Source organism: Heloderma suspectum, chromosome 1 (assembly GCF_057233095.1).
Source record: "Heloderma suspectum isolate Gila_16-S chromosome 1, 16-S_ref, whole genome shotgun sequence".
Classification (NCBI taxonomy): domain Eukaryota; kingdom Metazoa; phylum Chordata; class Lepidosauria; order Squamata; family Helodermatidae; genus Heloderma; species Heloderma suspectum.
Genome location: NC_139458.1, coordinates 338,935,902 through 338,951,621, shown reverse-complemented (window position 1 = coordinate 338,951,621; position 15,720 = coordinate 338,935,902). Strand labels below are relative to the sequence as shown.

Genomic DNA, 15,720 nt, shown 5'->3' with positions numbered 1-15,720 from the left:
TACCTGCCTGTTGTCTGTTTTAATTGTTGTGGATGTTTTATTGTATTTATACTGGTGTTTATGATTTTATTAATGCCAGTGTACACTGGCTTGGAAATCCATTTGAATGAAGGGCAGTTAAAAATATTTTAACTACATTTCTCTTTCTCTCATATATATGAGAGAAAGAGAAATTTAGTTAAAATATTTCTAAACTTCCCTTCCTCCTACATAGAATATCAGGTCTACCTGTGAAAACTGTGCAGTTGTCCAAGAGTAATTCTGTCTTTATTGTATAGGGCATTAATGGTCCGCTGTCTTTTCTTTGCACCCCTCTCCAGAAGCCCTGACATTTAGAGGAGGCTGGAGCAGTGCCTCAGTTCATCCCAGCTGTATGTCTAGTGTTTGGCTTTGGCTTGTCAAAACTGATAGAACAAGCTGAGCTAGTCATGGGGTATCTCAGCATCCCTCTGTCATAGCCTTGGCTCTCATGGCCCTGTCTGTTCCTTTATCTAGGCTAGAAGGACAGTCTGGACTGTTACGCAATTGATATCTCTAAGGAGAAAGAAAAACATATGGGAAGGAGGCTTTAAGAGACAGAATGCTTCACTTCTTTTTCCTAATTTGTTAATTATAAAATCAGGGATTCTACTGGGAGACATCTACAGACCAGCAATACTGATCAAGTTTCCCAGGCATGAGCAGTGTACAACTGAAAGCAGCCCAGTCAAACCCACCCACTGAAACCTAATGCACGTGTTGCAGGATGGGAGCTGCTTCTGTGTGGTCAGGTCCCATCATGCCACACCAATAACATCTGTTAAGAGGAACTATGTGGATCATACAAATTATGTGGCTCCTCCTATGCCAGCATAATTCCAATGGTCATTGTTTATCAGGCTATTAGGTAGTATATAATGCAACCTGTATCCCTGAGGTTCTTTGGTCAGTGTTAGACACTTAAAAGTAATACTGCTCACTGAAGGCAGTGTCTCACATAGGTGCTGCATTGGGAGATTCACTTACATCTCAAAAGGTATCAGATTGCAACATTAGGCTTTTAATAGTATCCATCTGTCTGGGAGAGGACATGTAAACCCTGGAACCATTTCCATGTACTTTTCCTTCATGCTTCTTTCCTATACAGATAAATGTATTCTGGTTCCAGCATCTTAGATAATCAAACACAATTTTATATCCAGGGTGGTGTATATGCTGGGTGGTGGTGGTGGGTAAAACCTCTGCACCCAGGCAATCCAAATTTTTGACTAGAAAATCTGAATTCTGCAACTGGTAAAAATTATGAAAAGTAAGCAAATATGCATAATTTATTTTGTTTTGCCCAGTACATCCTGGTTTTGCTAATCATGGAGAGAAAGGAGGGATGGTATATTTTTGCAGCTATAACCTTTTTTTAAATGCATGATCTCATTATTACCATATTCTTCACTTGTCCTGCACAAAGCCATCTAGTGTTATCTCCTAGGAGTAGACCTGTGTCTTTCAAGAATAAGAAATGTTCCATATAGGTGCAGTGCTGTAACTAGTCACTTCATTTTTCATGGTGCTTTCTTTCCACTTTTTAATAGAGTGAATGAGTTATCTGAATTGTTTGGAGCAGGCACAGATGGCAATTTAGCATGCCCCCTGCCTAATTCACATCTGGAAGGGTTCTGTGGGACGGCAATTTGTGTCTGGGAAGTAGAGGTGGTGGAGGGGAGAAGTGGTTATCCATTTGCAATACAATCATGAGAAATGTAGACGTTTCAGCCCTTAATCAAAACAATAATTTACAGCAGAGTGACATTCTCACCTGATATAAACTGGCAAGATGGTGTTTGGTTTTTATCAAAAATGGTTGGTTGACTCCTGGATGATCTACATCATGTGCTGCTGCAGCCAGTAGTCCAAGCATAATGTCTAGAGGTGTGAGGAAGTGAGCAAGCTGTACCATGGGAAAAATAATGCAGGGTTAAATGAAATATAAAAGATGTCTCTTGCCATACATTCAGCTTTTATGGTTTGTATCCAATGTTAATCTAACGTAAGTCTCATTCATTTCAGTGGATCTACGCTAAGTAGAATTACTTAGACTCGACCTTGGGGGAGCTGGGGGTGGCGACGGCCTACAGGAAGCTCTGGCGTGGGCTGGTCCATGAAGTCACGAAGAGTCGGAAGCGACTGACCGAATAAACAACAACAAAAACGCTAAGTAGAACTAACACTGGATACAATCCTATGTCAATACACTGTAAGCTCATGATGGGGCTCATTTTTAGGATACTTAACAGGGCTAAAAAGTTTATATCACAGCCTATATTAATATAATATTAATATAGATAACCTATATTATAGGTTGGCAACTTTTGAAAATCTGCCGCCAAAGGGTGATGTAGATATAAATGATACCAGCTTAACCTTATCATGCAATTCAGTGCTGCCACAATGACAGATTTTAATGGTAAGCAAAGGTAGTGTATTGTAAGAAAACATGATGTTATCTCAAATCAAAAGCCAATGTTTTGATGTTATCTCAATCTCAAAAGCCAATGTTTTCAAAGAACGGTGCTCACTACTTAAAAAAGCAAAAGCAAGTGCTTAGGCATATTGAGTTGGATCCAGTCTTCATCATGATTACTTTGATTTCAATGTGTCTACTCTAAGGGTGTTTCTACATTAAGCAAAAAACTCACAAAACCCCACATCCTTTCTGGAGCTTCCTGCTTTCAGGTTCTTTGCGGGATTAGGAAGGGCTTCTCTACACGGCAGCCACATGGTTTGAACTGAGGGAGTGCCTTCCTCCCTCCCTGGCATGTGTGCAAAGGAAGCAGGGGAGTCTTGTTTTCGTAGCTCAACTTCTTCTGTACTGTTTTCTCGCAGCCCCCAGGAAACCTCTGACTTACTTCTGAGTAGAGATAATACCACGGTATAAGTCTGCAATCCTGGGCACACTTACTTGGGAATAAGCCACACTGAACTCAATGGGACTTACTTCTGAGTAGACATAAGATCACCCTGTAAGTCTGCAACCCTCAGCACACTTACTTGGGAGTAAGCCCCATTGAACTTAATAGGGTACTCTGAAACAACAGAGGACATTGCTTCTGAGCTTGGTGGGATGGGGGATCAGATGTGTCTCCCTTCATTGCAGGGAGGCATTTTATCCTCTTCTCCCTCCAACTGAGAAATGCAGAGGCAGGAGATGCAATCAGCAGGCGATTCTTGCCCTCCCGCCTGGCAAATCTGCTCGGGTCTCCTTCCCTGCAACCCTGCTCCCATTCTCAGTGCCTTCGTCATCCTGACTGCACCCCCAGCAACTGAAAACAAAAGCCCATAGCAGGCATAGCAGTTTCTTCTGCTATTGGAGAATTTCACGTGGAGGTCATGGCACTCCTGCTCTGTGGGCTGGGAAAAATACTGCATTTTCTTTGTTTGGGGAAAACACAGTACAGGCTGGGGGAAATGGCAGGAGACACACTGGAGTGGAACGGCATCATCTGAAGAGCCTGCAAACTTCCGCGACAGAGCCGTCTCAATAGCAGGATACAAGCGCCGTATGCTGAACCCCTAAGTATAACTAAGTCTGGATCAAACCCCAAATATATAAATAGAACTCTAAATGCATAAAACAAGCATTTCATATGGGGTGTTGGGGGGAGACACATTTTCTTACTTCAGGTTGCTTTGCTATTCTCTTCAAAAAGTTGAAATTGTTCTAAAATCCCTTTTCATATCACCCAATATAAAATATGTGTTTCTTCTTTTGGGATTGCACCTTTATTGACTTCCTCAGAAGTGTTACTGCTACAAACTCCAGAGCATTAACACTTTGTCATGGCAGAATGCAGGTGTGTTAATCCTGTCTTCCTCCACAGCATGTAGGTAACTAGACCAGGTAGATGTGAAGAACTCCAGTTTCTAAAGTTTCCTACCAAGAATGATGCCAGTGCTTCTTCTGCCCACAGAGAGGGGGTGGGATGGGGAGAAAGATGTTACCCTTTCCCTTTTGAGACCTTGCCAAAATGGGTTCCCACAGTTCACCCCCACCCCACCAGCCTCTCGCTCATCAAACTACAAATGCTGAAAGGAAACACAAGCAATTTCTGTTGGTTTATTATAAAAAAAAAAAAAGACTGGAAGAAAAGTTTGTGAGTAATTGAGAGTGGGTGGCAACACCATTTCCGAATAGTCCTGGAACTAAACTGGGTTCGGTGGGTAGTACAATATGTTTGGGACTGAGTTGATTGGGGTTTTTAAAATCACATCTTCAAGCCACCTTAAGTTACAGGAAGGCTGAAGGTTTCAAAAAAGAGATCCAAAGCTTTAGCCACAGCAAGCAGTGACCTCATTTCCTCCTCTTTCTCACCAGTGTTCTTCCCCCTTCTTCTTCCCATGGCTCTTCTCTACCTTCCCTGTGGCAATCTCACCTGCCTCCTTTCCTCGTTCACCCACCCTGCCTCTCCGCCTTGTCCTCTCCTCTCTTCCTCTGTTTCTTTCCTTCCCTCCCCCCATTTTCCACTCAGCCGTTCTGTGCTCCTTGCCTCCTCTCACCAACTCTGCCTCGGAGGCCTCCCCTGTTTCTCTCCCCGCCTTGCAGTTGATCGGCAGTGTTTTGAACAGGGTGTCGGGAAGCTGCAGGCTGCCCCAAGTGCCAGCAGGAGACTCAGGAGCCTTGTCCGGTGAGGAGGAGGTGTGGCCGCAGCAGCCCAAAAGCAGGCTTTAAAATAATGCTGGCGGGCAAGGCTAGTGGAGCGAAAAACAGGAGGCAGAGAGGTGGTGAGATGAGCAGTGGTGCAGCCAAGGCAGGACTTGCAAGGTCGAAGCCCTGACGCTTTTTGATCAGCAGGGATGATGACATCTCCTGCCACCCCCTCAGAATTCCCTGTTCCTCTGACCATAGCTGCAATCCTCACAGCAGGGGAGGGGGGAATGAATTTTCCCAAGAGCACTATGTTGTGAGCTATCCCTGTTGTAATGGCAACTATTTTGGAGTGTCTTGCTCTTGAATGGGCAATTAAGCCCCATTAGCTTTACAAAAGGCCTGCTCCTAGTGGAGATGAAAATTGCCAGTTCGTTGTTATGTGGATCAACACAGCTGCCTGCATTTTTGGACTCTCCTTAGGGGAGTGGCTGTAGGGCATGGCACGAGGAATGCCCGCACTTCAAAATGTACCACTATGTCACTGGAGAAGAGCCAAGTGGGAAGCGGAGGGAGGAAAGAGGCAGGAGCAACCTCCGCGATGGCTCAGTCGTGTGCAGGGGGAGGACATACCCAGATGCAGGAATAGTCACAGTCTATTTCAAACTGGAGAGGGTTGGCAAGCAGAGGCTCCAATTTCGTTCAGGGCTCTCAGTAAAACATTTGGGGTTACAGTCTCATCTGTGCATCACTGCCTACACCCTTGTGGAACATTGTTTCGATTTGGCCACTCTTACTTGTTTTATTAATTCTTCTGTGTGGGAAAATGTGTAGCTTTAACATTGCCTCGTTCATATCTGGCTTCACTCTCATTGGTAGAAATACTCATTTATGCATGTTCAAGCCATTATCAAATTTAGGAACCTAGATCAGCATTTCTGACTTCCGCCTGACCTGAGAATGGCCTATTATGATTTCTTGGTACAACTAGGGCCTATGCTGTTTTTAACACCGGCTCAATGATTGCCCACTTTTTAGTGCCGGCACGACTGAATATTCCATGCCTCTAAAGCAGCTCAGCCAAGGTGTGTCAGAGGCTTCACTGCCAGAAGGGCAATACAGTACAGATTTTGAGAAGTGCAACCTAGGCCATTTTTATTTTATCAGTAGAGAATGGGTTCAGTGTGGAATATGGAATAGTGCCTGGCATTTCTCAGTGGGAAAGTAGTATGGTTACCTTGGGCTCCTTTAGGTAGCAGTGCATAGCTTGTGTAACATCAGCAGCATGAACGGCATTGTGGTATGGGTTTTGGCTATGGTAATCTTCTTGCACCATAACTAGAAGCAAAAGAGAAAAGATTAGGTTAGCTTTTAGCCAAGCCATGATCATGCTTTGAAACTTTGATTCTAGGCCTCCAATTCAGCAGACTGGAGCTCTTTCTAAAAAAATTTATGGCCTGGTGCTCTAAGAAGACTGTCCCTTGGTGAAAGAAAAAAACACATACATTCTAGAAAAGATTTGTCAGACCTTAAAGGAAATGAGGCCTGCTTTATAAATCACCCTTTTATTGCTTTTAATGAAAGCACTGATTCAGAAGAAAAATAAATAGCATTTGGTAGGAGGAGGAAAGCAGGGCGGGGGGAATATACTATGGTGCAATTATTTAAGACTGTTTTCCTATATGGAAATCATATTATAAGTATGTAAGACGGTGCCTGCTTTAAAGCACAACAGCAAGGGGTCCTTTACTCCCAGTTTGTCATTCCCTTTACTTTACCAATAAATTAAAGGGCTCCTGCCTACTTCAGACAGTGCACCAGTGGCCAAACCAGACATGAACTGTGGGAATGCAATCAACATGCCCATTTTTTGTTGTGCAAATAGCAACCAAGGCGAGCAGGGATGGAGGTTTTTTTTTTTAAAAAACTTCCCGTCTTCCTACCTCGGTCCTAATAAAAACAGCCTCTCCAAAACTGCCATTTGCATGTCAAGAAAAGCGTCCTTCAGTGTCCATTGGAACTTCCCCCTGCACCTTTGCAGAGGCCATTTTTGACAGAGCTGTGGCAGGGAGATAAAGAGTTAAAACCCTCCCTCCCCATAGTCCTGAGGCTGCTCAGACTTCCCTTTGGCGGCTGTTTGCAGAACTAGAATGTGCAGGTTCATTGCACTCACACACGATTAACGTCATGTTTGGCCCTGGAGCTTTGTCTTCTGAGGGGTTGGTGGCACTGTTTTTAGCATATTTCATTGCTGCAAACCATGTGGCACCACAAGCTCAGCATAGGTTGGTCCCCTGCATCTTTCCACTGCAGAAGGTGACAACACTATGGCCAATATGGAGAGTGCTCTCTGCACCATCCGGTGTGTAAAGCCATCAGGGTTTTTTCCTGCCTCACAACCTTCCTACCTTTTCAAGAGTTTCCTCCCACCCTTTGGGTTGAGCCGTACAATGCGAAGCTCTTGTGCACATTCACACAAGGACTAAATCCACGTGACCCATTGTTAGTGACTTCTTTGTTAGAAAGGTCCGACATTCATTCAGATAACAGGCCCAGGTAACTTCAGCAAGTGTTAGAATCAGGCTTCCCAAAATCACCCCAGCACAGAGGCAAATGTAGTCCACACATTCTCAGCTTGAATCCTCACTTTTTGAACTCCAGCTCTTTTAAACTCCCTGTTTTCCAATTCTGGAATAGTTAACTTTCCTCTAGAAAACTGGCGGAGAACTTTACAGCTCCCTCTACCCCCATTAGCAGAAGAAGTGTGAAGTCTCCCATTTTGCCGCTGGAATCTGATTGTGCCATGTAGTGGTCTGGTTTCTATTCACCGAGGACTGATAAAGAATATGTCATACTATTCCAGCACTTAAGAAAAATATATTATATCCTCAGACGTCCTCCTTGAGAAAGCATTTGTTATAAACGGGGCAGAGCTATTCTGAAGGGTGAATAAGAACACCAGCCCACAATTCAGTTTCCCAAGAACACAGGAGACTAGTGGAAAGCACACCTTTAAAATAAGTCTCCACAGCCCTCCTGAGTTACCCTTCTCTCCCAAGAGATGGTGCTAAGACAGTGTGCCAGGGCCAGATTTCTAAAGTTATCCATTATCTTGTTGCATATGTGGCTATGTTGTGGGCTGAGGTTGCCTAGTTTGCTTTTGATGCTGCTATTCCACACTGACAAAACTTGTCAAGAGAAGGGGAGGCCAAGTAACTGGCAGACAGCAAGGACCACGAACAGCTTGGTTTGCAGAGAAGGCACATGGAAATATGGGAGTAGGTGGTGGCTCTTAGTGTAGAGGTGAGAGACCTCAGCCCCCAGCAGGTGTATCTGTGTCCTGGTTTGCATGATCAAAACAAGCCGTGGCAGCCTATGAAAATCGTAACGCAGGCGGGGGTACAATTTATATAAACACCACCTGGGTGCAGCTTGACGTGTTGTCCAAACTTGGCTTGTTGGCATGCCAAAAAATAAGACAGATATTAAAACCGTACTTGAAACATAGCATAAAAACAAATCCATTAAAAACACAATTCAAAAACCTCAACATTAGACGGAGCTCAAAGAGACTGGGCTCAGAGCTCTAGGGGCACCAGTGGCGGCATAGTGGGGAGAAGGAAACAAGCTAGAGTCAAAGATATGCTTAATTGGTGACACTATAGCATACAATGCAGCCTTCCCCAACCAGGTGCCCTCCGGATGTAGTATGCCACAACTCCCATTATCCCCAGCCTTGGCATGCTGGCTGGGGATGATGGGAGGTGTAGCAGAATACAACTGGAGGGCACCAGGTTGGGAAAGGCTGATACAGTGAATACATAGGATACAGCTAAAGAGTTGCCTGCCCTGACCCTGAGGCGGAAAATAAGTTAGCTGAAATGCCACCAGTGCTGACTAGTAACCAGACAGTGAGGTTGAATCCAGAGTTAAGTGCGTGTAAAGGGGCTGGCAGAAGTGGGCATCCCTGTCCCACTCCACCCCGTGGCAGCCCTTCCACCACCACCCCTAAATGCTACACAAAATAGCATTTTGAGGACCCTCTTGAAAAGGGTAGGATGTGGGGCAGGTAGGGTGGGGGGATTCCCAAAACCAGACAGAGGCACCTCCTGTGAGCTAAACAGAGTCCCCTGATCCACTGTGAAGCATTTGGAGTGGGGGGCTGGAGGGGCCGCTGTGGAGAGGAGGAGAGAAGGCAGGACAGGACGTCTGCTTCTGCCAGCCCAGATTTATCTAAATCTAGATTTAGGCACACACCTAAATCTAGATCCTCAATACCCACGTGGATTGTCCAAAACACATCAAAAGTCTTGAGGAAGCCCTCAGCCCAAGACTGTCATAGCTATAAATGACCAACAAACTGGACCTTTGGTAGTGATGGGATTGGCACATGTCTTGTGAGGCTCATGTGTAGGCAAAAAGAAAGGCTTGACTGGAGCACTTTCATGGATGATGGTACTGTGAGGAAGAATGGTTTCCAAATTGGTGAATAGATATTATTTGTACAAACTTTTCTGCATTAGATTTAGTGGTGATACCCTCTTTGAGGAAAACTACAAAGGCATATAATGACTTCTTTTAAAGGTGAAGAGGCCTCATGTGGCTGCACATCTGCGTAGAGGGGGAAAGGGGGGGCTGAACCTTTTCCTGCAAGCCGTTTTCCTGCTCAAAATCCTTTCCCGGCCTCTGTTTCCCTTGTGGAAAGCCAGATCCGTATTTACAAGGGTAAATGGTTAAATACCTCCTGATCCTTTGCTCAAAATCACAGCCAGCCAAAGCTGCTTTTTATTAAAAAGAAAACAAGTCAAGGCTTCATTACTTACTTTTGCTTATAGAAGGGGTGGGCAACTTGTGGCCCTCCAGATGTTTTGCTCTACAACTCCCATCAGCCCTAGCCAGCACAGGCAATGGAGAGGGATCATGGGAGCTGTGGCCCTCCAAATGTTTTTGCTTACAAGCCTCCCCCCACCCCCACAAGTTTATAATAAATATGTTAAGGGGAAAGGAGGTGGGTGGTTTCTTCGTTTTGCTTCTGTTACCCAGCTTCCACCTTGTATGCACATCTGAGGATCTCCAGTGACTCAAGGTGGTGAAAGATGCTATGGCTCTGATCTTTGACCTTGCATTAATTGAGAAAACAGGAGCCTAGGCACCTATACACACTTGCTTTGGTCACCATCTGGGGTCATTCTATGCATACCTTTGTGCCACCTGCCACAGTGAGCCAATAATAGTGCAGCCTTCCCCAACCAGGTGCCCGCCAGATATGTTGAACTGGAAGTCCCATCATTCCCAGCCAACATGGCCATTGGCTGGGAGATGGTGGACGTTGTAGTCCAACGCATGTGGAGGGTACCAGGCTGGGGAAGGCTGTAATAGTGGAACATGCAGGTAAGCCCTACTTTATTTCTTTATGTTATTTAGTTATTAAAACATGTATATTTCCCACCCTTTTGGTACAAAAGCACAATTCAGCATTTGCAACATTTAAGAAAATTACGTATGTTTGATTATGAGTGACAGTAAATGTATATATGAAATTGTTAAGGAAAGTACTATATCTAGGGTTTTTTTCCTCCTTTTCTTTTTTCTTGTTTTTCTGGTTGAAGTTCCTGTTTTAAGTTTGTATTGTTCACAAACCTTGGTTTTAATTATTGCACTGTTGTATATACGAAGACAAAAGATTGATTTAATGTTTTCGTTTTGTAAATTACAATTTAATAAAAATCACTCAAGGAGACTAGGTTGGCAGTTAAAACCAAAACATGAAAATATCATCTGCTACATTCAACAAAACCTGCTAGAATAAAACTGTTTTCAGTGACTGGCAAAAAGCACAAGGGAGGGTTCAACCACACTTCATGGCAACATGTTCCATAAACTGGGTGCAACCACTAAGAAGGCCCTCTCTTTTCCTACTCATAGAACATAGGAATATAGGAAGCTGCCTTATACTGAGTCGCACCCATGGTCCATCTAGCTCAGTATTGTCGACACTGACCGGCAGGGCTCTCCAGGGTTTCAGGCAGGATTCCTTGCTAGCCCAAGCCAGGGATTGAACCTGGGACCTTCTGAATGTAAAGCAGGTGCTCTACCACTGAGCTATAGCTTCCACCCTGGATAGGACAAGGAGAGAGGCCTTGCCTAATCACTGTAAGGTGCAATCCTATGCATGTTTAGACAGAAAAAGTCCTGGGAGATGCAGGACTTCTTTCTGCCTCAGCTTGCATAAGATTTTGCCCTTGGTGTGTGGGTAGGATGATATGGAAGGAAGCAGTCCCTCAGACAAGGTAGTCAACCTCATGCCCTCTAGATATTTTGGAATACAGCTCCCATAATCCCTGACCATTGTCATGCTGGCAGGGGCTGATGTGAGTTGTAGTCAAACATCTGAAGGGCACCGGATTGCCTAGCCCTGCCCTAAGGTATCCTGGACCTAAAACCATTTAAAGCTTTAAAGGTAATCACGAACACTAACAGAGTTGAAAGAAGTACTTACCTAAGAATCTGTGTAATGTAACCATGTCTAGCTGGAAATGGTGGATAAGCCCATGTACATTGAAGAGGTGGCACAGCAAGGTTACCAGGCTGTTTCCTGAGAGAACAGAAGGACTCATATTAACTCAATAATACATCCTATAATGTTTGTAGTACAGTTTGCCAATTGTTTAATTAGCAACCTTGTTAATTCTGCTACTGTCTTGTCTCACCTTCTCTGCCCATGGTTAACTGTATATATGAGTAACTTGCATGTGATAAGGTTGAACTGCATGGATGATTTTGCTAGAAGTATTCATCATGGCATTGTCTCCCATGGCCCTAAAACAAATCAGGTATGCAGGCTCCCTAGTCCTAGAAATATTTTTCCTACTTCTCCATGGTATAAAAATAGCATTTAGCACAGGGGTATTGCACCTCTTTCAGCTGGAGAGCCAAATTCAGTTTGGGAGAAGCTTTCAGGGGCTGCATTCCAGTGGTGGGTGGGGCAAAAGGGGGCAGGCCAAAGGCAGGGCCAAAAGTGCCAGCATATTTTAGGTTAAAGCTCTTACGGCTAGTAGCTAAGCCTTAGAAGATGCATTTCAACCTTTTAGAAAGGGAGAAAACGGTGCAAAAGCTGAGAAATCGCAAAATGATCGGCTGTCAAGAGAAAAGGGCTGGAGCACCAGTCTGGTCTCTGAACACAGCACCATCCTGCAGATGCACATTGCAAAGAAAGATGGGTAATGGCTGTGCTTTGGACAACTTATCCACTATTACCAATCTTCTTACTGAAGAAAATCCTGCTGAGCTTTGAAGAACAATCTGGGTTCCTAACTAAGCCTGTATTGAAATTCCCACCACAATTTCCTGAAAATATTCCTCTGTGGAAACAGCAGCTGATTTTCTATTGATTTCTTGCCCGGGGGGCGGCGGGTGGGGAGGCGCTGAAACTTTCAGGGAGGGTTGTGTATCCTCTGCTTAAGCTTTTGAGGTGGCTGAAGGGTATCCTTTCCTCCACCCCCACTCATGCTTTAAACACTTGTTTTTAAAAGCCCCATGCCGCTATGGAGGCACAAAGCTGACTTGGCAGTTTTCTTCCAGCTACATTTCCTGGAATGCCTTGGGAACTACACAACATGACACCATGCCATTCCCAAGGCATTCCAGGAAGTGTGGCCAGCAGGAAGCCATGGAAAACACCTCATGCCACTTCCTGCTAACCACACTTCCCAGAATGCCATGGGAGCAACACTATGTAAGGTAACGTGATGTCACACCCTTAGCATTCTGGGAAGTGCGATCAGCAAGAAGCAGTGAGGCTTAAAAAAGTTTTAAAAGACAGAGAAAAAAATCTCCAACAGCCTAATATAGTTAAGTGGTAACCCCGACCCCAAAATTTGGGAGAAATTTATTTCCCGCCAATATCTTTCAGGGGGGCCCATTTCATGCCACCCCCAACCACCCAATAAATGGTTGAAAAAGACATTTTTGGCCCAGTGTTATTCCCAACATCACAGTGTGAAGACTACTAAACTAAATAATGAGATGACTATGTCTAGTATCAAACAAATTACTGGGAAATCAACTGTTGTCTTTGTTTTGTTTTTAAGATTAACAAACAAGCATCTGAATAATGCATGTGTTCCAACAAGTACATTAACTGTAATTGAATTTCATGGTTTTAAAAATGCTCCATTTACCATAGAGGATGGGATACCTCCATAATTTGCCCTGTGGGATAAATAGCAGCTTCATGCAAATAGCTGGCATGGCTGCTTTGATCTTTTTCTTAAAAGAGTGAATGATCTCTTTTCTCTCACAGATCTCTCATATCACATCTGGTTTGGCCTTTTGTCTGTCTTTCTTCTCACATTCAGAACAGGCATCAATAGCAAAACCTCCAACCACTGACATTCAGATTCAGAATTCCTGGGGTTGGATCCAGATTTAGCCATACCTAGATTGGACCAACTGAAATCAATGGGACTTGTGTTACCATGAATAATTGAAGTCCTATTAATTTCAGTGACCCTACTTTAATGACTAAATCTGGATCCAATCCATTAGATATTCTTGATATTTTCAAAGTTCTGCAAATTCTGGAAACAGAAATCAGTGATTGTTAGACATTTATCCTGCTCAGTCTCAAAAGCTCATGATAGATAATAGCATTTCTTTTTTAAACCAAGGAACATTTTAAAAAATTCCAAGAAAATCGCATAATTTAATTTATTGAACATATTCCAAAGGCAAAATCTGGGTTTATAGCAGAAGATGGGCAGGATGATTGTTTTTAACAGGATCTGGGGTGGTGGAGACTGGTGAATGAGTGTTGGCAGATGTCAGGGAGGGGCAGGAATAAGGGCATCAACAGCCAGGAGAAGCAACATGCATATGCTGTACATCCTAACCACTGGAAATCACACAAATCTCTATTGCCTTCTGAGACCATACAGATTATGTGTGTGTGTGTGTATCCTTTTTTCATCATCCATGGGAACTGGAGATTTTGGTCTTTAAAAAAAATATGGTAGATATTTTTCAGAATTCTACACATGCCAATACATTGTGAATAGGACAGATTCCAAGATGCATGATGGTACAAATGCAGTTATACACATTTCTAATGCCCTCTGTTCATTTAGTGCGTAGAGAAAAACTCTAGCAATAAAAAGGTGAAAGGTTGACATAAGAAGAACCATACTGGATCAGACCAAGGTCCATCTAGCCCAGAATTACGTTTACACAGTGGCAAACAGCTGCCTATGGGAAACCCATGAACAGGACATATGTGCAACAGCACCCTCCCGCTCATGTTCCACAGCAACTGGTGTACATAGGCATACTGCCTCTGATACTGGATGTAGCATAGGGGCATTAGGACTAGTAGCCACTGATAGCCTTCTTCACCATGAATTTGTCTAATCCCTTTTTAAAAGCCATCCAAATTGGTGGCCATCACTACATGTGGTAGCAAATTCAATAGTTTAACTATGTACTGTATGAAGAAGTACTTTCTTTTATCTGTCCTAAGTCTTCCCACCAAGAAGCTTCAGGAGATGACCCCGAATATTATGAGAGACAGAGAGAAATGCCTTCCTATTAACTTTCTCCACATCATGCATAATTCTGTACACCTCTATCATGTCCCCCCTTACTTGCCTTTTTTTTTTTTTTCTAAGCTAAACAATGTCGGCTGTTGTAACCTTTCCTCATAGGGGAGTTGCTCTAGCCCCTTGATCATTTTAGTTGCCCTTTTCTACAATTTTTTAAAGGTACAGTGACCAGAACTGTACACAGTATTCCAAGTATGGTCACACCACAGATTTGTATAAGGGCAGTATGATATTGGCCGTTTTATTTTTGATCCCTTTCCTAATTACACCTAAAATGGAATTTGTCTTTTTCACAGCAGCCACACACAAGGTCAACATTTTCATTGAGCTGTCCACCACAACCCCAAGATCTCTTTCTTGGTCAGCTGCCGCTAGCTCAGATGCCATCAGCTTATAGGTGCAGTTGGGTTTTTTAGCCCCATTGATGCTGATGTTAGTTAGTTTTACTAACCTAGTTAGTAAAAAAATCAATAGCATCACTATCTGAAAGAGATTTCACAGCATAGTTTGTTCTTTTTTGTAACTTACCATTTGTCAAGCGGTCAAACAGGAAAATGTCAAAATCCCACATTCCCACTTTGGAGAGCATGTGCTGGAAATATAAATATGAAATGCAGAATGATTGTGTGTGCAAACTAACTTAAAACAGCTTTACATTAAACAGTACTTTACATTAAAAGCAGAGCCTGTATTGAGTAGCAAGTTTAACAAGATGATCTTCAAGGTGTCTTTCAATTTTCATCTACAAAATCTGAAGAACTGCTGTTTTGGACAGAGTAGCCCAAAATGGACACGCGTGGAATAGAAATATGTAACTTCAAGTGAAGAATCCACTCACCAGGCTAATTATGGTGACAGGCTCTCTCTGCTCTGGTGAGTGAATGAGGTAATAACAAGAAGTAGACTCTGGCCTCTAAAAAAACTATCCCCCGAAGAAGTTGTTAGTTTTTAAAGTGCCACACTTTAAAACTCTTTGAAACACTGGTCATTCACCTTTGCGATACAATTTCTTCAACAGAAAAATGAAATAAGCATCTTTCTGTTCAAATTCTGTACTTTCCCACACTTTGTGGTTGTACAAGTAAAATGGCAGGTTAAAATGTTGTTTAATATTTGAACTTATATAAAACACATATTTGAAAGTGGAAAAACCTGTCAAACACTGTGGAATGAAGCAAACAAAGCAACCTACATAAAGCCTGAGTTACATGGCTTCATCGGACAAAAAGTAATGTTGATAAATTCTTATAACATTCTTGTGCTATTATGGTGAGACTGGACTTTATAGCTGGTTCTATAGTAGAAATTAATGCTTGGCTACCAGGCCCAGCCATAATTTGTAGACCCCTGTGTATCTGAACAGGTCACGTACAGAGAAGGGGATGATCCAGAGTTTTTATTCCATGAAAGGAGCATCCCTGAGTGGAATTCTACTCAGAACACTGGTGGAACTGGGGAGGGCAGGGGGGAGGTGATTTTTGCTGATTCCCTTCCCTCTGCAGCCCC

The 15,720-nt window shown here is 43.3% G+C and overlaps 1 protein-coding gene across 3 annotated transcripts in view; it reads right to left on the bottom strand.

Annotated features, from left to right (window-relative positions):
- Positions 1 to 15,720, bottom strand: part of PDE7B (phosphodiesterase 7B) — a 223,515-nt gene that overhangs the window by 22,619 nt on the left and 185,176 nt on the right. For all 3 annotated transcript variants that reach the window (XM_084827614.1, XM_084827613.1, XM_084827612.1), the window contains 4 exons: positions 14,743 to 14,806; positions 11,118 to 11,213; positions 5,856 to 5,956; positions 1,793 to 1,924 (listed from right to left, as the gene is read on the bottom strand). In XM_084827614.1, the coding sequence (XP_084683740.1) occupies positions 1,793 to 1,924; positions 5,856 to 5,956; positions 11,118 to 11,213; positions 14,743 to 14,806 (393 nt within the window). The remainder of the gene's footprint in view (positions 1 to 1,792; positions 1,925 to 5,855; positions 5,957 to 11,117; positions 11,214 to 14,742; positions 14,807 to 15,720) is intronic.